The sequence below is a fragment of the Chinchilla lanigera genome, unplaced genomic scaffold, assembly GCF_000276665.1.
Source record: "Chinchilla lanigera isolate Chin_1 unplaced genomic scaffold, ChiLan1.0 scaffold00006, whole genome shotgun sequence".
NCBI lineage: Eukaryota > Metazoa > Chordata > Mammalia > Rodentia > Chinchillidae > Chinchilla > Chinchilla lanigera.
This window is the reverse complement of record NW_004955407.1, coordinates 36,276,532-36,297,822: the sequence shown is the minus strand read 5'-3', so window position 1 is coordinate 36,297,822 and position 21,291 is coordinate 36,276,532. Positions and strand designations below refer to the sequence as shown.

Here is a 21,291-nt window from a genome sequence, read left to right as displayed (position 1 = left end):
AGATCCAAAGTTTTTTCTTTCCATACCTGCTGTAAGAACTTGGAAAAGCTGCACATGAGCAGTGATCTGTAATTGTGAATAAAACTGTGTTTCTTAATCTAATGGAGAGAAAAGGTCCAGATCTCAAAAGAATTATTGTACTTAGTTCGTAGGGGGCTGAGATCTCCTGGACGCGGAGAAGGCCAAGGGCGGGCCCTGCAGCGGGGACAGCGTCCAGGAGGGCCAAGAGTCCAGGCAACGTTTGGCAACAGCAGGAAGACGCAAGTGAAGCGCCAGGGGCAGCATCGCTGCCCTTTCTAGGAACCAGAAGCATTCAGCGACCAACACAACATGCTAACCTCCGCCTCGAATCAGTTCTTTAACAGTCTTTCAGTTCTTAATAGTGTGGTCTTATTTTTCTCTAATTCATCTGTTTTGTGTTCTTAGAAATACGTACCCCAGAATACAACAGAGACACACTATGGTCAGCTACACCGTAAAGTCCACAAAATAAAATTAATGGTAGTCTTTGCTGTGTTGCGAATTTTAAAATAAAAAAACAAGGTTTGGGAATCACAATTAAACTGCAGTAAAAAATGGTGTGCCAGAGCCATAAGGACCCTAGGTCCAGTAGCATGTATTCTGTTATTTGACAAGGAAATGGATCTGATTCTGGTCTCATGCCCCAAGTATGCACGAGTGAGCAAAATCCCAGCTGCTAATGAAGTGACACCGGGGGCCCTGCCACACCTGCATTTATTCCAGTGCTGGGATACTGCTCCCCATACACCCGCACACCCATGCCAGCATCCAGAGAGGAAAGGAGTCCGCGCAGTGACAGGCAGTGGCAGGCGCGCTCCAGCCCTGCCCTCATGCAGAGTGAGGATGTTTAAAGCTTGAGAGGGTGGCACGAAGAGTGATGAAAACAAGAAGGCAACTGTGAATCCATGTGCAGCAGACATGACAAACTCCTCCGGCCAGGTACAGACTATTGTTCACTGTTTTCTTAGGAGTTAGAGCAACGGACTTACCACTTTGCAGGCAGGAAATGAAAGCTCCGAAATCCGCACTTGGGGAAGTTCCCGGAGCCGAGACCCATCTTGAATTGCTCTAATTTGGTCTTCAAACTGAGACTGTGGGCAGAAGAGAAAATTAAAGTTTTTCTAACCTTCCACGGGAAAACTGTAATTTTTCAGTTAATTCTTTTTTCTTACTATTCGTGACAAATGGTCAAAGTTAGGTACAAGGCATGAAGACAGTTATTTCTTATAAGAAAAGAAGTTCAAAATAGGACCTCATTTCTTGGAATATTCTAAAGCTTCGTTAGATGTAACTTCTCTAATCTTCCCATACAGAGGCAAAGTTTACGATAGTTCTTGCTTTTAAAACGGTGCTGGGGATTGAACCCAGGACACCCTGTGTGCTAGGAAAGCCCTCCTATCACTGAGCTACACGCCAGTACCAAGAGAACTACTTACTTAAGAAAATGCCATTAATTCATGAAAAATTCCTAATAATTTCAACAAAAATTATGACTTCAGTTGCCTGAGCGCTATCATAGAGATTCTGACAGAATTATGACATATTTTATAGCTTACCTTTGCTTTTGTAATTTCTGTTGCAACATTAGAAATAAATGATTGCCATGAAAGTATATCAGACTCCTTGTTGGGATATGCCGCAGAAGTGCTGAAAAGGCAATTAACAAATATGAAACTGCTTAATATTAACTGTGGTAATTAAAATATCTGAACGTAAGTAAACAAACGTGAGTGAAAAATACATTTAACATGCTCGCTCGCTCTTTCTCTCTCTCTCACACACACACACAATTATTTTTAAAGAGCTGTGTTATTTTAGCTGGGAATGGCAGCATATGCCTTAATCCCAGTATTCTGGGAGGCTGAGGCAGGCAATCACAAGTTCAAACCTTGGCTGGGCACTCGGTGATTTAGTGAGACCCTGTCTCAAAAAAAAAAAACACACACTAAAAAGCAAAGTCTCACTTTACAGCTCAGGCTGGCCTTAAACTTGCATCAATCTTCCTGCCTCAGCCAAAAGGGATGGAGGTACAGCTCAGTAGGAAGGCCCTGGGTTCAGTTCCCAGAACTTGGGGTGTAGGGGCGGGCTGAGGGGTGTGCCTGTATTTTGCAAACTTGCTACTAGAGACAATTTGGGAAAATCTTAGTTATTGCTATAACAACAACAAACCTTAAACAACTGGGTAGAAAAAATGTTCTCATGAGATTTAATTTCTTTCCTCAGATTTGAAAATTTTATCATTCTTCATTTGACATTTTCACATTATAGGCTGTCTTTGCATTTAAAACTTTTTTTACAAAAGAAAATTAAGTAAATTGGGCATGGTGGTGCATACTTATAACCCCAGCACTTGGAAGGCTGAGGCAGGAGGATTGCCAAGTGTTTGAGACCAGCCTGGGCTACACAGTGAGCTCAAGGCCAGCCTGACTACATAGGGAGACCCTGTCTCAAAAACAACAACGAAAAAAAACTAAAAAGAGAAAAAAAGGGAAAGACAGCCAAGAACATTCAAACCTTTTCAATAAGACCTAACCTGAACTCCCACGTTACTATGAAACTAAGGGATATGAGATTGAGATAAATTTACGACCACAGCGCTTCACTGATCTGGTATGTCAAAAGTGACAAATACCCTTCCTGAAAAGATGAATAACATCAATCTGTGATCATGACAGTTCTTCTCACACAGATTAAAAAATCCTGGAGTGTTTTTCAAGCCTAAGTTTTTTGGAAACTTTATGTTATCAGTACACGTTTGCAGCTCAGGGGGTTTACAACCATCTTGGGGAGTGGTTACGCATACAGAGCACAGCTTTTTAAAAATCCCCTCCCCTTCTCCCTCCTCCTCCAGTTCCTGCACCCCGTTTTCATTCTTACTGCTGTTACTGGCCTTAGCTCACGCATGACCGAGGTTACTGGGCTCCTACGCACGGGACATCTTTACTCCACTTACCTCCCCTTCCCTCCCCTCATTCCTCACGCTTTCCCCTCGCTGGTTTCTTTTGCTATCCTTCGATGAACAGGGAGAGGCTGCTCAGCATCCCCAAGAAATAATCTACATAATACCACAAGGTTTGATAGAAGGAGGCAAAACTATTGCACTGAATGAGGTCTGAGGCATCAGTTGCCCAGGTAACAGCCAGCGCTGAGTTCGTCCTTATCAGAGGTGTCTGGGCGCTGTCTGGTCTCAGTCTCAGCAATACTAGTCCTGTGATCTAAATCCACACACCCACTTACCTTTAATCAGAAGTTTTCTTAGTGAAAAAAAATGGATCTTGAAAATGAAGATAAACGACTATACTAAAACTTTCTTCAAGTTGGGAGGGGGAGCACACACCTGCAGTCCCCTCACTTGGGAAGCTAAGGGAAGAGGATCGCCCCGAGTTTGAGCTCAGCATCAGGTGCACAGTGATTTCAAGGCCAGCCTGAACTACACAGCAAGACTCTGTCTCAGAAGAAAACCACCCCAAAACAAAAACTTCTTCCATAACCCAATCTCTGGTTCAACTCTGAGGGTCTGAAATTTTAATCAAAAAGACAAGCACTAGCAAGAATGAAAAAGCTGGGGCTGAAAATGTAAAACCTATGTGGAGAATATGATAAACAGACCAGACGGAAAGCAATCCCGTGTGTGAGAAGCTACACGGGGCTGGAGTGTAGCCCAAGGTAGACTTACCTACCATGCTCGAGGCCCTGGGCTCCAGCCCCAGCACCGTAAAAACACAAAAACTGAACAAACTGCCCTTCACAGTAACATTCCCACACTCCGCCACAGAGACTGTCAAATAAGGTACTGTGGAAAGCAACTAGGCAAACAGTTTTACGAGCCTTGAAAATACCATCTTTGTTTCAGATTTTTTCTTCATGGAAATGACTAATCATGTGCGCAGGGACTTAACTATAAGAATGCTCACTGTAGTACAGCTTATATTAACAGAAATTTGCAAATGATTCAACTATCCCACCTCAATGGTGTTGGATAAACCATGATGTCTGTAGGCTGGAATATTACTCAACCTTTTAAAATCAGGTTGAAGAACTATAATTAACAATATGAAGAAAATCTCCTGTATAGTTCTTAGTGAAAAAAAGTATAAGGTCTGCAGCAAGATTCCTGCTGCCAGTACTGACGGTTGGGGAGAGGACACGAACTGGTTGTGGGGTCCCAATGCGACGGGAGGCTGGAGAGAAAAAGCTACAAAGAATGGCTTTCACCCCAGATGGCTCACTTGAGATGTTAGTAAGAATTGCCTCCTCAGTTTCTACAGCCATGAAGAGAAGGAGGCCATGGAGAGAAAACAAAGAGACCAAGAAAAAGCAGCTGCTTTTGTTGCAGCACTAAGAGAAACAGACCCCAAGTCTGATTCCTGGGGCCCCAAGAAGAACTTGACGACTGCATTCATCTGCTACCACTGTTAAAGGCTAGGCCACCTCAAGAGGAACTGCCCTAAGAGGCCCCCTGGGCCATGCCCTGAATACAAAGGTGACCACTGGAGGTTGGTCTGCCCTCTGAAGTGGAGGCCCCAAAGCCCAGACCTATCCTACCAGTTAGTCCAACAGGAATGAGGGGGCACAGGGCATACTCTGCCTTCTCCCTCTGGCCAGACTGTCATCTCCATGGAGGAGCCCTGGGTAATCATGACTACGGAGGAAGAAGAAAACAGCCTGTTGCTAGACACAGGTGCAAGTCTCTCAGTCCTTCTTTTCAATCCTGGCCTGCCTTCCAGCCGTCACACCTCAGTGAAAGGAGTCACTGGTGAGGTAATATGTTATTTTTGACAACCCTTAGGCTGTAACTACTTGTTAGATCCTTCTTGCGTTATCTCTGTCTTCCTGAGAAACCACTTTGAAGATACCACCATGTATTATAGGAGCCAATGATATTTTCCTACTAATCTATCCATAACTCTGCAATGTTTGTATTGTTCCTATCCTATTTTGTAAATGGGTGTATGTTTATTATTATGTGTTTCCTACAACAACCGCTGAGGATAGTTAATGATTATTCAATAGATCACTCATGTATAGCTCTATTTATTTTCTTTAGAAACCACTTTGAAGATACCAAAGTATAGTACAATAGGTCACTCATGTATAGCTCTATTTATTTTCTTTAGAAACCACTTTGAAGATACCAAAGTATAGTACAACAACTATTGATAATCTCCTACCTCTTTTGTCTGTAACTCACTCTTATTTGTCTATTTGTTTTCCTGAGAAACTATCTTGTAGATAACAATATGTAAAACAATAACCATTGATAATTTCCTACCACTCTGTCTGCAACTTGGTAAGCCCCCCTTATTATGTTATCCTTCTTTTACTCTTTAAAAAGAAAAAAAAAAAAAAAAAAAAGTATAAACTTTTTTTTTTTTGGTCTTTTTGAGGCAGGGTCTCACTATGCAGTTCAGGCTGACCTTGAGCTCACTTTGTAGTCCAGGCTGGTCTCGAACTCGCAATGATCCTCCTGCCTCAGTCTCTCAAGTGCTGGGATTACAGGTATGTGCCACCACGCCAGACTAAACTTTCATTTTTTCCCAAATACTTAATGAATTTGTTCCAAAGTCTTAACTAGTGAGACCTTCATTCAGAATTATGATTGATTTTCTAAATTAATTTTGATTGTATGTTTTGATTTTCCACAAGTGAACATATTGTATAACTATCAAAAAGTAAAATGGTCCTGGTATTTTAAAAAAAAGTTGTTTTCAAGGCCTTCTCTCCCCATTTCCTAAGTGACATTCGGGAAGCACACGGGGGGAGCCACACTACCTGTTCATGAGATTCTTAAGGTAGGCTTCAGCTTTTGATGCCATGGTCTGCAACTTAAATATTTCACCCTCCTTCCAGTTTTCAAGCACAGATACCTGCCAACAGATCAGAGGACGTTTAAATATTTTATAAATAAATACTCGGAACTATTTTAAGGGTTAAAATAGAAACAATCCAAGCCACTTTCCAGTTTCTCCTTAAATGAGTCCTGACAAGTTCCTGAGAACTGGAGGAGGTTATAAGTTCATCCAGGTGAACACAAATTAAAACGTTAGGATTTGAAAATAGTGTAGCAAAATTACACTAGCATCATATTTATCTCGGAGCCCTTCTCACAGACACGACTGCACATGGCTTTCTGCTTATACCACACACGAGCACGGCCAGGGGAGCCATGTGCACACGTGGGGGGCACAGGACCCCCCTGGGCCACAGAGTAAGCCCTGGCAGCGTGCTCCTCCAAGGAGCTGCTCGGCTCCCCGGCTTCCCCACAAACCACGTGGCCATTTTTGTAAGAATCACTGCAGGAAATGTAAAGCAGCCTTGCTTAACACATTCCTATGGGCCCAAACCTCCAGTGATACACGCGTGACTGACACGCAATGGGACTGCCATGCATGTACCATGAGTGGTTCAAGCCAGCCAGAATGTAACACATTCAAATCAGAGCTGCTCAGCACATGAGGTACAGATTAGAGCCCCACTGTGAACTTGTGAGTCCCAGGGTCAGTGACCTCGGCGGCAGGGGCCCCCAGGGACAGCACGGACTACGCAAAGTCGGGAGTGCAGATGTGGAGAAGGGGCCATGAAGCCTGCACACTTTAGCTCCACTCCCCTCTAGAAGCAACAGCGTGGTCGAATTCAACTAAAAAGCCTAATGTTTGCAGACTGCATCAGTTAATCCTTTTCTTATTTCTCTTGAACAATTAGACACCTATACCGATAAATTCCATTTGTCTCCTCAGCCAGGAAAAAACATACACAACCATGTTTTAGAAATAAAGAAAAAGCCAGACATCATTTTCATTTTTGTCTCAGTGGTTTCTCAAACAGTACACAAACATTGGTATATATTTTTCTAGGACAGTGGTGAAGGGCGGAGTGTATATTCAACAAGTGGGATATTTTCACGTGCTTTTCAAGGGTTGGCAATGCTTTGTGTTGACTACTTCACGGCACATCAGTTGATTAAGTAAGACAGAGCTATTCAAAATGTACAGTTTGAGAAATGACTGAACTGCACTAATAAAAAGCAGGTCACACAATCTGGCATACATTATGAGTGCTTCTATACAGTAACATAAAAGGTACAGGCAAGGGAAAAGCATTGTTATTTTAGGGTGATAGGATACCCCTTACCTCCATCCTTCTCGGTAACATCCCTATCCTCACATGTAATTAAAGAAACATGAAAGCAAACAAATGGCTTCCCGCCGTATCTACCGGTCGCCAAGTGACGCGGTCTCACCTCGGCAACCAGAGCCCTCTGGTGACTCTCTTCATACAGTTCTTTCCCATTCCTTATATTGTCTTCTATTCTCATCTTCTCTTTTGTATATGTGCTTCTGCAAATATCAGAAGAAAAAAAACCTTGAAAATAAATCTAGCCAGTGAAAGGGCAAAGGCTTCATGCCAGGTCAGCTTTGAGAGCAGGTCCTGACATCACCTATTCCAGACCCACTTCCTGCCTCGGCGGGTCACGTGACATACAATACTCAGCTGTACGCTCTGTGCTCTACAAATCGTCAAAGGAAGACACAAAATCTACCGGGAAGACACAAAATCAAGACAGTTCATCACTGAGTACTCAATGGGCTGCTGAGAAACAGGAGGGCTCCGTACCAGTTCACAGATTTACAACAGTAGGGACAGTATAATCTGGCTATTTTGATCAAATCTTATGAAACTAACTCTCATCTTTTGAGCCAGATATTCTATATTGCCAAGGAAATGATCCAATGGAAAAAAGTAATCTGTGAAGAGTTGTTCAGTCATAGTTTTCTTTTTCTTGACAGAGTTTTACTATGTAGCCCAGGCTAGTGTCAAATTCATGGCAATCCTCCTGCCTCAGCCTCCCAAATGCTGAGATTACAGGCCTGCACTACTACACTTGGCTCATGGTCATACTTCTAAAACAGGAAAAAAAATGGAAACAAAACAAAATGTCCAGTAAAAGGGCAACTAAAAAACAGAAGCCATGAACTAGTAGGAGAATGGAAATGCATGTGTGGAACAGTATGAAATGAGAAAAGCAAGATCCAATTGCTTACTACTGGTATTCTGGTTACCACGTTGGGAAAACATGTAATGTCCATTAGTAAAGAGGAAAAGCAAGCTCTTTACAGGACCCATAATAAAAGTTCCTTAGTGAAACAATAATTACAGAGCAACAAGCACAACAAACTACCATTAACATAAAAGTTTCTCTTTGTTTCTTTTTTTGGCACTGCTGGGAATGGAACGCACACTGACCCTACATATGCCAGGCAAGTACTTCTGCCGCTGAGCTACCTCCCAGCCTGAGAGAAAACTTTTCAAATACATTTTTAGTTTTAAGTTAATTCAGGAAAATAAGGGGTATAATTGACAGAAATAAATTCAGGATATTTTATACTGACAGTGGAAAATAAAAGCAGAAATATGGTAAAATTAAAATGCTTAAATATGTTTATTTATTGGTTTAAAATGAAATAAGCAAAATAAATATATAATTATTTAAAAGAGATAGGTAAGCAACAATATATTTAGAAGTCTAGTGAGCTTATCTCTGATTGCAACAGTGTAAAATATTAAAGTAAATTTAAGCTTAATTTGCCTGTTTTTAAGGACTGGATTCGGATGCAATTCGTCCACTCCATCAAGGTCCCAGGGAGTCCTATAAAAACAGAGTAACCAAATTCTAATTAATATTCAGATTTTTTTCAACACAACTCTACACAGTGAATTGTACCCACATCCATATAAGCATTTCTCCAATGTTCCACGTTTGTACATTTTGTTTCATTTCTAGCATCTTATACACAGGCAAAGAACTTGCAGTCCTTTTCGTGCTGGGGAATTTCCCTTTGTGCCCTGAAGGACACACTAAGGCACAGCTTGCAGACCACCCCACCTACGGCAAAGCGTGCCTTAGATGCTTTACACCTGGCACAGCCATCAGTGTCACACTGGAAGCAGCCTGCAACTCTTCACATGGGAGCGGCGCACATCACCCACCATGACGGCCCCCAGGACACGGTCTCAGACTGTGAGCAACAGCAGCCCGGGGTGTCAGCCTCTTTCTCCCACCACCTCACACACCTGTGCAGCCACTGCCACCTACTGACCCCGCCTACTGACCCCAAGCACAGCCAGCTGGACGACCATTCTACCTCTTCGGGACAAAGCCTCCTCCCTCCCCCATGTCCTCCATACTGTCACAGAACTCCGGCATCTTTCAGAGCCACCTCTGGATTGTGCCACTGCCCCAAAGATGGGGTAAACTTTGAGTTCTAGTCATGTTTTAATGGGTAAGTGAGATGAAAAGTGTAGACACCAATGGAATCATTCCTCACACCTTTTGTGCTTCTCTAAAAAGGGATTCAAAAAGATCTTGAGGTTTTACTTTAATTTAGTCTAGTTAGACAGTACATCTAAAGTGAACACATAAAAATATAAGAAACAAAATATTTCCACGCCTTTTCCATGGTATGGGGGAGTGAACTCGTGAGACTGCACTATATCAAGCCTTTTTGTAGTTTTCATTTTGAGACGGGGGTCTCAATAAGCTGCTGAATCTCCCAGATTTGGCTCAAATTTGGGCTTGTTCTGCCTCAACCTCTCAAAGAGCTAGGATTACGGGCATGTGTCAGCATACGCAGCTCCATTCCCACACTTCTAGTGACATAATTAAGACAGATAGATACTCAGAGGTACAAATACTCAGAACTTTACAGATACTGCTGCCTCCATTAATGTGTCCTACTAATAAAGCTCCTTTGTCCATCATCAGAACAACATGACAAGCTGCGTGTGGTGGCACAGGCCTCTACCTCCAGAGACAAGGCAGGCTGAGGCAGAAGGATCTCAAATTCCAGCTCCCCGAGTGCTGGGATTACAGTCCACGTCTGTCCCTCCCCCTTCTTATGCTGCTGCAGCTGTATGAGGCCCGAGACTTCTTTAGCAAGAGAACACCGCAAGAATGACGCCAGCACAGTTCTGAGCCTGAGTCTTCATCAGGGCTGTACCTTTGGGAGCCCTTAACCATCGTAAGTCTGGCTACCATGCTTGAGAGCACATGGAAGGACCAGGCAAGTAAAAGAGGAAGAGGCTGAGCTGCTAGGGTCAGCACATAGGGTCTGCTGCCCAGGGCCCCCACTGAATGGCCCAGCAGAACCCAGCTAGCCCACAGGATCAAATGGCTTCATTTCAGCCACCATGTGCAGATGTTGACACACACGGGCAGATGACAATTAGGCTAGGAGTCACTTGGCATAACACTGTTTGGAGCAGGTAGAGGTTAGGAATGGATCAAAGAGCATCTCAAGACACACTTGGCCCACCTGACAATTATGTCCGGGTCTGCATGTATTAGCCATCTCTACTTTATAAGACATTTTAATAATTTAAAATCCAAGTATGAATAAAGCATCTTAGATCTACCCTTGACCCCCTTAATTTACCAATAAGGAAAAGAAGGTAAAAGGTCACATTTGCAATGAGCAGTGCTGCTCAAATTAGAAAGAAACCACCACGCCTTGTATGATTTATCTGAAAACACGCTAGGCTCAGAACCAGTTTTAAGTGAGACATTCAATGGATGCTTTGTTAAATGAGATAAAATCAATGTAAAAGCCTTACCTATCAAGTTTTACTTGATACAGTTTGAAAGTAACTGGAAGAAATATGAAAAGAACCACAAAACCCCGGAATATTAAAACAAAAAAATTATTGCCTTTGAATTGTCACTTACTTTCCACAGGCACTCCAAACCTTTCTAATATTCTTCCTACATGATTTGATTCTGTCATCAGTTCGCTGTTTCTGTTCTTCCCATGCGCTAGCTTCTCTTTCCAAATCCTGGATGAGCCAATCTAACTCTGTCTCTGAGACCTAAAAAAAATTTTAGAAAGTACTTGAATAAATGGCAAGATTTACTTAAAAAAAAAAACAAAAACAAAAACCCAAAAACCAAAACCCCCCAAGAGACTAGAGTGGTGACAGTGTCCTGGCTTTCACAGTGACTTACGTTTAGGGAACAGACTCATGAGCCGGTGCCCTGTGGCCCAGCCTACCCGGGGTTCCACACCACATGGCCGAGTCTGAAACACTGAGCGCAGGTGGCTACAGGAAGCCACTAGGAAAAATGCCGCTTCAGCATGCCCACGGGCACTTACACCCCACTCCCCACACACCACCCAAATCTGCAGGAGCTGGCGTGTATTTTATTTGGCAAGTCCTGTAGATTGTTTGCTTTTAATGATATAAATGTGACTCCTTGGGATGCTCATTAAGCGCATCTGGGTTGCATGCCTGCCAGGGCTTCAGGCAGTGTGACACGGAAGCAAAACTCTTTTTCTGTGCCCCAGGAGGGTGGAGTTGGAGGCCACAGGATACCCTTTACCACAGTCATTTCATTATGCAGTTTCTGCTTTCTGAAATGACCCAACTTACAAATACTCTAAAAGTTTTAGGTCCTTTTTGAAGTCCCATCCAGTCAGTGGTAACCAAGGGTCTGGACAGGCCACATGCTTGGTACAAATACCAGTAGTCACCTAAGGAAAATGTTCTCATGTATCAGTATTTCTCATGATTAATTTAAATGTGAACCAGATAATCAGAACACTGTTTAAAAGAAACAACTAACAGCAACATGTTAAGTAGTCTCCAGTTTCAGATTCCAGGATCATCAACGGCTACTGATGAAATCCTCACTCCTATCTGCTTTAGGGCATTCATGTCCAACCTTCTGGCTTGCCTGGGCCACACTAAGTAAAGAGGAATTGCTTAGGGCTGCATATACAATATAACATATATATATATATATATATATATATATATATATATATATCAGTAATGAAACTTCTGTTCTTATATTTTAACTTACTAAACTATTTTACTAAGTAACATGAGCCCAAATTTAATACTTAAGTAAGAAAACTTACATGTCTGGTAACAATAAACACCCGCCTGCATAGCACAGAGATGGGTGGAAACACTCGTATTGGTAACTGCTGTGTCCTACTGCTGAGCTGCACAAGTGCACCCAACCTTGGATATGGGTGGCTCTGACTGGACTGTGTGGCGGACATAGGAGGCGGAGGTGGTGATGCAGCATGCCCTCCCCTACACCAACGGAGTCCGAGCTCAAGCATCGCACACTCAAGTCATGAAAAAAATCACTAAAAATCAGTAATAATATTACAAATCTACAACCCCTTGGTGCCATGTTCCTCGCTGTCCAGGGCCGTACCTGGGCTATGAGCTGGACATACCTGCTCTAGGGAAAGCTGCAACTTCTCCCTTCCCATCAGGTTTCCTGTAGCTTTTACTTCCTGCCCAGGTTCCTGAGGACAAGGCTGCAGCTACAGAAACACAAGGCCTCTTCCTGAGGACAGTGCACCCCAAACCAACCTACTGGAACTCCTGACTTTGGGGGCTGTAAAAGGCAGAGGCCTCCTGTCCTCTGGCAGCAGAGGTTCATCAACAGTTCAGTGATACTCAGCTTGGAAGTGGGTCCCGCCCACATTTGCCTTGCTGAAACCTTGCTGGTCCTGAATGTGTGGAGTCATCACGGTGACCTAGGTGACTCCTTGCCTACTCTTATTTACGAGTCTGGCGTTGTACCCGGTTCAGTGCTACGACCAGGACCAATGTTGATTTGCTGGTCTTGCTACAGCGCCGAGCCTGTCACACTTCTTGCCCATCCTGTGTCCACTCAGAGCCCATGATCTCACCTTAGATTGGCTCTCGGCTGGGAGATTAGTGCAACCCAAGGTTATTCTGGGAAGTGAGAACCTGCTTGGCAATGAGCTCCTCAGGGAGGTCAGGTAACAAAAGGCATAAAATATTACAAATGCGTACACAGACACAGCTCAGGCAGAGGAAATACTACATGAGTTCACTTGCTGTTTTTACCCAACACCCTTTGATCACACAGTTGCTACATGAGTAATAAGGAAGTGAGCACAGCTAAGACATATCTACTTTTGTGTGAACAAAAACCAAGGGATTCAGATTGGCAGTTTATTTTGATAGGAAACATTTCACCAGGGAAGTCTAAAGATGTGTCAGGGGCCAGGGATATAGCTCAGCGGCACAGCACCTGCCTAGCAAGCTCAAGCTCGTGAGTTCAATTCCCAGTACCAAAAAAATAAAAAATTACAAAAAAAAAATATGTATCAAGCCTATACTCTGAGGGACTAAAGAACTGTCTCATTAAAATCTGGACTGACTATACCAGAGTACAGCCACACGGGGTAAGATCAAAAAAATTCAGTGTAGGGGCTGGGGATATAGCTCAGTGGCACAAGCACCTGCTTAGCAAGTGCAAGGTCCTGAGTTCAATTTCCGGTACCAAAAAAAAAAAAAAAAAAAAATCCAGTGTAACTTTAAATTTAAAAAAAATTTATTACAGCAAAAAACACACTGCATTAAACACTGCCCCTTGCTTTGAACACACTTACTCCATTGTTCTCACCACTTTCTGAAGAAGCTCTGGAGTCCTCTTTCATGAGTGTCTTCAGTTATGCCATCATGACCACTTCCATCTCCTGACTTGGTTCAAAATGTTAACCTTTCACAGGCATTTTACTTTGGGGAAGCACCAGAAGGCACCTGGTGCTAGATCTGGTCACTAAGGTGGATGAGGACACAGTGTCGTGTTTTTAGGAGCTTACCTTTCTGCCAGATTACATTTAGAAGGAGCAGTCACCACATTTTGATCATACCTTATAAAGACAGCCCCAAATGAAGATTTTAAGAGCTGCTTCAGGAAGTGGCAAAAACATGGAGTATGTGCTGTTAAGGGGGGGTTAACGGGAACGTGTTTTACTGTAATACGTTTTAAAAATCTAAACACTGATCATATACCCACTCCATGTCTAGCAGACCCACAGTGTACTAAGGTGAGAAGTCCAGGGCCAGAGAGCACCAGTCAGAGCTGCTCCTTCCTCCCAGGTTGCTTGCTTTCTTTTTTTTTCTCCCCAGGTTGCTTTCTGCCCCATAAGCATCCTGATCCAGCCCACAAATAACCGAGCCTTGAGGAACTGCACAGATACCGTACCGAGTGAAACCGCCGGTTTATAAAGCCAGAAAAGCCCCTACCAGAAAGAAAACTTCACTCACCAGACACCCTCTCAGTGACTGGTGCCCAGGCTGCCTCAGCACCCCCAGAGCCGACCTGGACACAGGCCCAGCCGTCAGGATTTACTAGAAGTGAACTCCCAAAGCAACGGAAGTCTACACCGACATTCCACTTTGTTGACCCTCCCTTTTTCCCTGAGAAATACAAAACAATGGCAAGGAGCAGCTGTGATTTACTGAGCAACCACAGCACTGCCTTAAGCACTTTTCCTGTGATAGCTTGTGTAGCCCTTGGTGCCTAGTACATGCCTAGTGCTCATCGAACGTTCCCTCTCGGTCAGAAGCAGGTTTTACATGTAGAGGAGACGGAACGAGCAGGGTCCTTGTTACAAGAGAGAAGCTGGCTGGGGACTTTGTTTATTCACACCTGCATCCCATGTGTTATGGGCTAGGCAGGTTGTGTGTGTGTGTATGTGTGTGTGTGTGTGGTGTGTTCCCCCTCTTCTAACTAGGCAACTGAGCAGAAAAATCTTTGGTTCCATATGACTCTTCCCATCTGAACCGCCCATGTCTCATCCTGAGGGTAAAGAAGTCCTGGGGAATGATAGGACCCAGCCGCCTTACATTTCCTTTCCTCCCAGTTTTAGTTACATTTCAAATAAATGAGTTTTTTTATTACAGTCTCACTAAGCTTATTTTTTATTGTTTAATATATGTTACTCCAGCTATTGATCCAGACTTCTAGAATAAATTCTTTCCTTTTAAAGTATATTCATATTTTTTTGCTACCTTTCTGAACAGAAGAGAGTAGTTTTTAGAAAAGAAACACAGGGCTGGGGATTTAGCTCAGCGGCAAAGCACCTGCCTGGCAAGTGCAAGGTCGTGAGTTCGTTTCCTGGTACCGGAGGAAAAAAAAAAAAAAAAGAAACACAGTGTTATTTTCTCACATCTATAATTCTACTGTCTCATTAATTCACTGTGGCCTTGCCCATAACTGGTACTACTGCACTGGTCAATCTCAACTAACAAAGTCAAGATCAGTGGATTCAAAGCAGATACTCTGTCTGACAGTTCTAATACACCTAAGGCTGCAGGAAGTCCCTTCATAATGCCAAAGGAGGAAGAGAAGATATCGTAATAACAGTAATAATTACAATAGCGGCAACTGAGCTCTCAGAACGCACCAGGCAGGGGCCAGGGTACCGGGGACTGAACCAAGACCTTGACACTCAGCTACATCTACAAACATTTTTACTTTTTAATTTCCAAATCAAGTCACCAAGTTGCCCAGGTTGGGCTCTAACCTGTGGTCCTCCTGCCTTAGGCTCCCAGAGTGCAGAGATTACACATGTAAACTACCATGTCCATTCCAGCACAGCAGGCAGTAAGTACTTAAATCCAACTTAAGTACTTTGCAGGTGGTAAGTTAAATCCATGGAGTTTCAGCAATTATTACCCAAATTTTCCAGAAAAGCAACTAAAGTGCACAACTAAAGAAGTTATGTACCATGCCCAAGACCAGGGCTGTTAGAACAGAACCACCTGGATCTGAACCCCACGCGTTTGGCTTCAGGACTCTTGGTCAGAACCTCTGCTAAGACACCGGCTCTCCACACTGATGAGAATTTAACTTGGAACTTAGTCACTAGAACAAGTTTTAGTTAACCAGGCAAACTAAGTAATAGATAAAGGAAAATTCCAGGTTATAACCCTTTTCTTAAAAGCAATTTGAGAAATCAGAGTACATTTTACTATCATTGGAGTACATTTTAGAGAAATGTCAGATAGACTCTTCTTCACTGTTTAGCCAGCAGGGCAGTTTCAGCTAAGATCTCGGGTGCTCCTGCATGCCCCATGCAATTAAGGAGGCTTCTGGTATGGTCACCTTGTTTTCTCCGAGATTCTTTTTCAGCTTTTCTTCCAGGATCCTGGTCTCTTCGGCGCTCTTGAGTTTCGTCTGCTCATAGTTTTCACATGCTTCCTTCAGTTGTTCTCGTAAGACATAGTACTCCTTTTCAATCTGTGAAATACCCCCCTAGAAGGAAATTATAAGACCACCTATTAAAACTCATTTAAAATGCCCACTTATGAACTGTTTCTTAAGCAAAGAGAATGAAAGGAAGATGAAATTTTACAAGGGCATGTCACAACAGTTCACAAATTAAAACTCCTAAACATGGTTCAGCAGGGTTAGCTCTTTTGAAAACACAATTATTTGTATCATTTAAATACATAATGAAACCTTTCAATCTGTACCATAATCAGTTCTGAATATTTATTGTAGTAGGATTCAGTACTGGATAAGCAGTTTCATTTGAATGTCACTCTCCAAAATGAACATCAGGAACTCTTAGGTTTTAAAAGTTGCACACCCTATACATATTTTAGATGTGACTAGACCTTTGACTCTTTGACTTTCTTTTAAATGTTTTACACAGACAGTTCCTGGTTATTTCAAAACAATGTATCTGTCATCAGTTATCTGTGTCTTGTACCAGCCTAAAAAACGAAAACCCAGAAACCATGCTGCAATATAAAATGCTGGCAAACAATACACATCACTTACGTAAGGCTTTTAAAAACCCTCTCATGCCGCTAGGACTGTAGGAACCACACACTTGTGTCTGAAAAAGGGGAGGCTGGAAACTTCTCCCAGCTGCTGGGCACTGCCCTCCTGTAGCACCCAGGGTGTGGGAATCTATCCCAGTGGCACAAATCTGGGCCATCTTCCACGTTTCCTGTACCACCTCCCAAATACACGAGCATCCTTCCAAGGCGAGGAATCAAATCTGTGAAACTCTAGAGTTTATCAGAGAACTGTGACCCTGGGCAGGGTTATCAGACATGCCAGTGTGCCTTGGAGAGGCTTCGTTTATGCCTGTCCAGACTGCGAGCTTAGCACTACGAACAGAGTCCAAGTTCAGATAGTGAACTGTCAACCTTACTATGACCCACAAGCAAGACCTTATGATTAAAGATCTTACTCTTTGCTTTCATTCTCAATTTGACAAAAGGGTCACAACGAGTGACAACCTGGTATCATAAATTAAGTTGTATACCCCAAGTCAGCAGTGGAGGTAGGCAGCAAGTTAAATGCTACCCCTACATTATTACATGTAAATTTCATCACATTTCTGTGAGAAACACATTATTTTTGCCTTTAATAGGTCAAGAAACCAGAGCTTGGGTGTGTGAGGTAACTCCTTAAAGCCCCAGGAAAGGGAGCAGCACTGGGATTCTAATGTAAGTCTCATGGTTAACAAGCTAGTGATCAACTCGACTGGTGTGCGGGGTCTGAAACCAAGGGCTAATCTAAGAAAGCATTTGTGAGTGCTCCCAACACGGGTGAAAGGCATGCTTTGTCATCCCTACGCCATTTTCATTTTGAGACAGGATCTTGCCAAGTCACTAAGTTGTCTAGGCTGGGCTCCAATTTGCAATCCTCCTGCCTCAGCCTCTCAGACTGTGTGCCAACACATCTGGGTCTGATGGAAAAGTTATTTGAGGATCACAAACATTGACTTGTTAAATAATGTAACTACCTGGTTTAGAGCTAAGTCAATGTAAGAACTCAATACCAGGAACTCCACTCACTATATACTATCCATAGCCAGAAATGTTCACAAGCACTAATTGTAAGTGTGAAAAGCTGACACAATCTACATGTTCAACAATAAAAAGAATAAACAAATTATCATACATTCACGACAGAATACCCAGTATGCAATTAAAATGACAGTGTGAGTCTAAGTTTGCTGACTAGTTGAAATTCACCAGAAGTCCATAATATATTAATCAAAGACTATAAATTTTAAATACAACTTGCTTGGTATGCTCCCACCTGCTAACTGTTTTGCTTCCTCATATGTGTACGTTCAATAACACCTAGAAGACTGTAGCCGACACACCTGGCTATTCCATTCTTAATATTCAAGATTTTTCCACATGGGATTTTTTTTTTTCTGTCTTGGTGATGGAAACTAGAACCCCACCCATACTAGGAAAATGCTCTACCCTGAGTTACATCCTCAGCCCCTTTTATTTTGAGACAGGGTAATGAAGTGGCCCAGGCTGGCCTCACACTTGCAATTCTCCTGTCTCAGTCTCCTCAGGAGCTGGAATTACAACCAGGAAGGCTTCACACAGGAAACTCAGAATCAATTTATCTAGTTCATAAATCCTATGCAGTAGCTAGCCTCCGGAGTAGGCCCCGGTCACACCCTTGTATACACCTCTCTACCACACATCTCTGTTGGCCCTGTGCTGTGCGGCCAACAGAATACATGGAAAATCACGGAGCCTGACTTTCCAAAGGCGTCCCAGAAGCCACTGGGCTATGTGGAGGTCCACCGGGCAAGAAGTGCAGCCTCCTGCCCTTGCCAGTGCCAACTTGCCAGGCATGTAAGTGAGCTGTCTCAGAGCAGGACCTGCAGCGCTAGTTACCTGCAGATGACTAAGGAACCTCAGGAGAGTCTCCAGAACCACCCCAAGAAACTGCTCCTGAACTCCTGACCAAGAGGAATGTAAGGTAATAAATACTGGTCGTTTTTCTAGGGCACGGGATTTTGAGGTCATTTGTTATATTAATGAACAGCTAGCTTGTTCACGTACATACTGGGATTGTGCTATACTTAAAAAAAGCTTTAGGGAAAATCCATCTCTTTATTATGATAGGTCTTCCAGGCCAAGAACAAGACCTTTCCATTTAAGTCTTCTGTGCATCTCTAGCATTTTGAAGTGTTCTTCACATAGATTCAAGTAGTTTCTCATTTTGTTGCTTTTAAAAAAAGACTCTTATCTTTTAATGTTGCTATACTACTATATGGACAGGTATTTCTTTTCTATCCAATCACCTTTCTGGATTCTTTTATTATGATGTGGATTTCCAGCCAATCAGTTTGGATTTTCCAGGTACACAGTTTTAAACTCTATAAGTAATCATATTTCTTTTCTATCTGTATTCTTTCTCATATCTAATTTTGTCAGTTAATATCTCCAGAGTAATAATAAACATTAACGGTGATGTTTCAACTTAAACAGGATAATGGCTTCTGGCTTAAGAGTAAAGGCTACCAATATGCTGAGAGATATTTATCAATTCTCATTTTACTATCAGTGTTGGTCAAAAAGTAGACTTTTATAAAATATCAAGGGTCTTTATAACATTTTTATGTCACTCATGTATTTAAGTTTATGTATAAGTTAAAACATGATCACTATACAAATTAAAACAAAACCATTACTCTTTGAAGTAAATATGCTAGAAAAATTTATCTTTTCCTTTGCCTCCTCTTCTCAAATTTCAACACTACAAACAAGTTTTTATTATATTCTAAAGTGTCTTCCATGATAACTTTCTATGGAACCAACTAGCTCCAAAATAGTTTCAATTCATCATTTCTATCTAGGTAAGTTAATGCGGATTACGTCTTCAGACAGCTCCACACGATTATGACTCACCTGCTGCACCTCCAAAGGACTGTATGGCTCCGTGTTGACTTCCTGGTGTATGATGGGCCAAGACACCTATGGGACAGAACATTTTAATTACCTCATTTGTTCTAGTGAAATAAGTAACATTTTTAAAACACGTCCACCATTTTTTCAAGGTTTTCTTCAAATGAGATTATGTTTCATGCTTTCTATCAGTATTTCCATTAGGAAAAATTATCATTTAGAATTAGTTAGGACTGAAATGATACTGGTTCTTTACTCTTATATGTATGTTTCATATAAACAAACAATTCGGAAGGGTACAATTCAACCAGGATTTAATGAACCCGCCGCCTAGAACGGTCACTGGCAAGGACTGGATCTAGCCTCACGTTGCTGGGAGGATCTCCTCTGTGGGTCGCTGTTAACTCTGCCTCTGGCTGTCTCTTTTTCACCTCTCCCACTCCTGCTCTGGTTCGGCAGGCAGAGCCGGGCAGGGGTTACCCAGGCTCTCCTCTCTCATCTCTCCGGGCAGCTGCCTGCTTGCTTCCTCCTTCCGCCTGTTCCAGTCTGGCTGCCACAGCAGAGTGAGCGGTGTGAGAAGGGCTTCCCTGTCAACACTCACACTTGCGGCTCTAACCCTTCTGAGGTGACGCTATGGCTCCACCTGCTGACTTTATTTCTCAACTGGTGTACAATTTGGGTAGGGCAAACTATTATTTACTGGACCCAAACTTCTTTCTGGCAAAATTACCTATCATACCCCACAAAAAGGTTCATATATTTAAAATATTTTCAGGTAAAACCTTGAGTAACTATTGTAAAAACCAAAAACATTTAAAGATTTTATTAAAAATAGCGGTAATGAAAAATTAAAAGGAAAACTTAGCTTCAGTGCAGAGAGTTCTTAGAATCTCACCTGTACAGCAACCTCCCGTGTGCGTGAGGCTCTTTCTGCAGTGAATTCCCGTCTGCTGCCAGAGCTCCCCAAAGGCGCCCTGCCTCTGTAAGTCTCACTTGGGTCACGCTGTGACTTTCCGGGTCTTACCCCAGAGTCGTCAGGGATCTGCGTTGCAGAGGTGAATGGTTTACCAGCAGCATTCAAATTAGGATCCTTATAATACAAAAGAGCATTTCTCTTTGCTCTGTCATTGGCCAGAAAAGGTGGCACCAGCGGGACTATGGCCCTCTGCCGGTGGTATTCAGAGGAGATGCCGGCTAACGGTGTGTACATGCTGGTGTACCGGGGCACGCCTGGCAGCACGTTCATGTACGCTGGTGGAGTCTGGCTGATACCAAATCCCTGGAAGGGAAGGTAGGTGCAGAATGTCGTGACCATGTGTGACTGAGCCCAATAAGCTGGTGTCGCAGCCCTAGGCAGTGGCTTGGGAGAATCACAAGAGACCCCTTCAGGCTTCTCAACTGCAGAAACTGGACTGGAAGAGCTCTCAGGCCCAGACTTGAGCTTCTTGTTTTCACAGACGGGACTGGGAGGGTCAGCAGGCGCGGGCTTGGGCTCCGCGTTCCTGGGCTCCACGTTCCTGGGCTCCACGTTCCTGGGCTCCGCGTTCCTGGGCTCCGCGTTCCTGGGCTCCGGGTTCCTGGGCTCCGCGTTCCTGGGCTCCGCGTTCGTGGGCTCCGCGTTCCTGGGCTCCGCGTTCCTGGGCTCCACGTTCCTGGGCTCCGGGTTCCTGGGCTCCGCGTCCTTGGGCTCCGCGTCCTTGGGCTCCGCGTTCCTGGGTTCCGCGTTCCTGGGCTCCGCGTCCTTGGGCTCCGCGTCCT

The 21,291-nt window shown here is 43.3% G+C and overlaps 1 protein-coding gene across 6 annotated transcripts in view; it reads right to left on the bottom strand.

Moving 5' to 3' along the window:
• Positions 1-21,291, bottom strand: part of Ttc3 (tetratricopeptide repeat domain 3) — a 131,939-nt gene that overhangs the window by 9,428 nt on the left and 101,220 nt on the right. For 5 of the 6 annotated variants that reach the window (XM_013504664.1, XM_013504667.1, XM_013504669.1 and 2 more), the window contains 9 exons: positions 20,429-21,291; positions 19,537-19,602; positions 15,962-16,111; positions 10,745-10,884; positions 8,609-8,668; positions 7,262-7,358; positions 5,794-5,888; positions 1,578-1,668; positions 1,011-1,112 (listed from right to left, as the gene is read on the bottom strand). In XM_013504664.1, the coding sequence (XP_013360118.1) occupies positions 1,011-1,112; positions 1,578-1,668; positions 5,794-5,888; positions 7,262-7,358; positions 8,609-8,668; positions 10,745-10,884; positions 15,962-16,111; positions 19,537-19,602; positions 20,429-21,291 (1,664 nt within the window). The remainder of the gene's footprint in view (positions 1-1,010; positions 1,113-1,577; positions 1,669-5,793; positions 5,889-7,261; positions 7,359-8,608; positions 8,669-10,744; positions 10,885-15,961; positions 16,112-19,536; positions 19,603-20,428) is intronic. The other variant, XM_013504668.1, reaches the window with a different exon arrangement.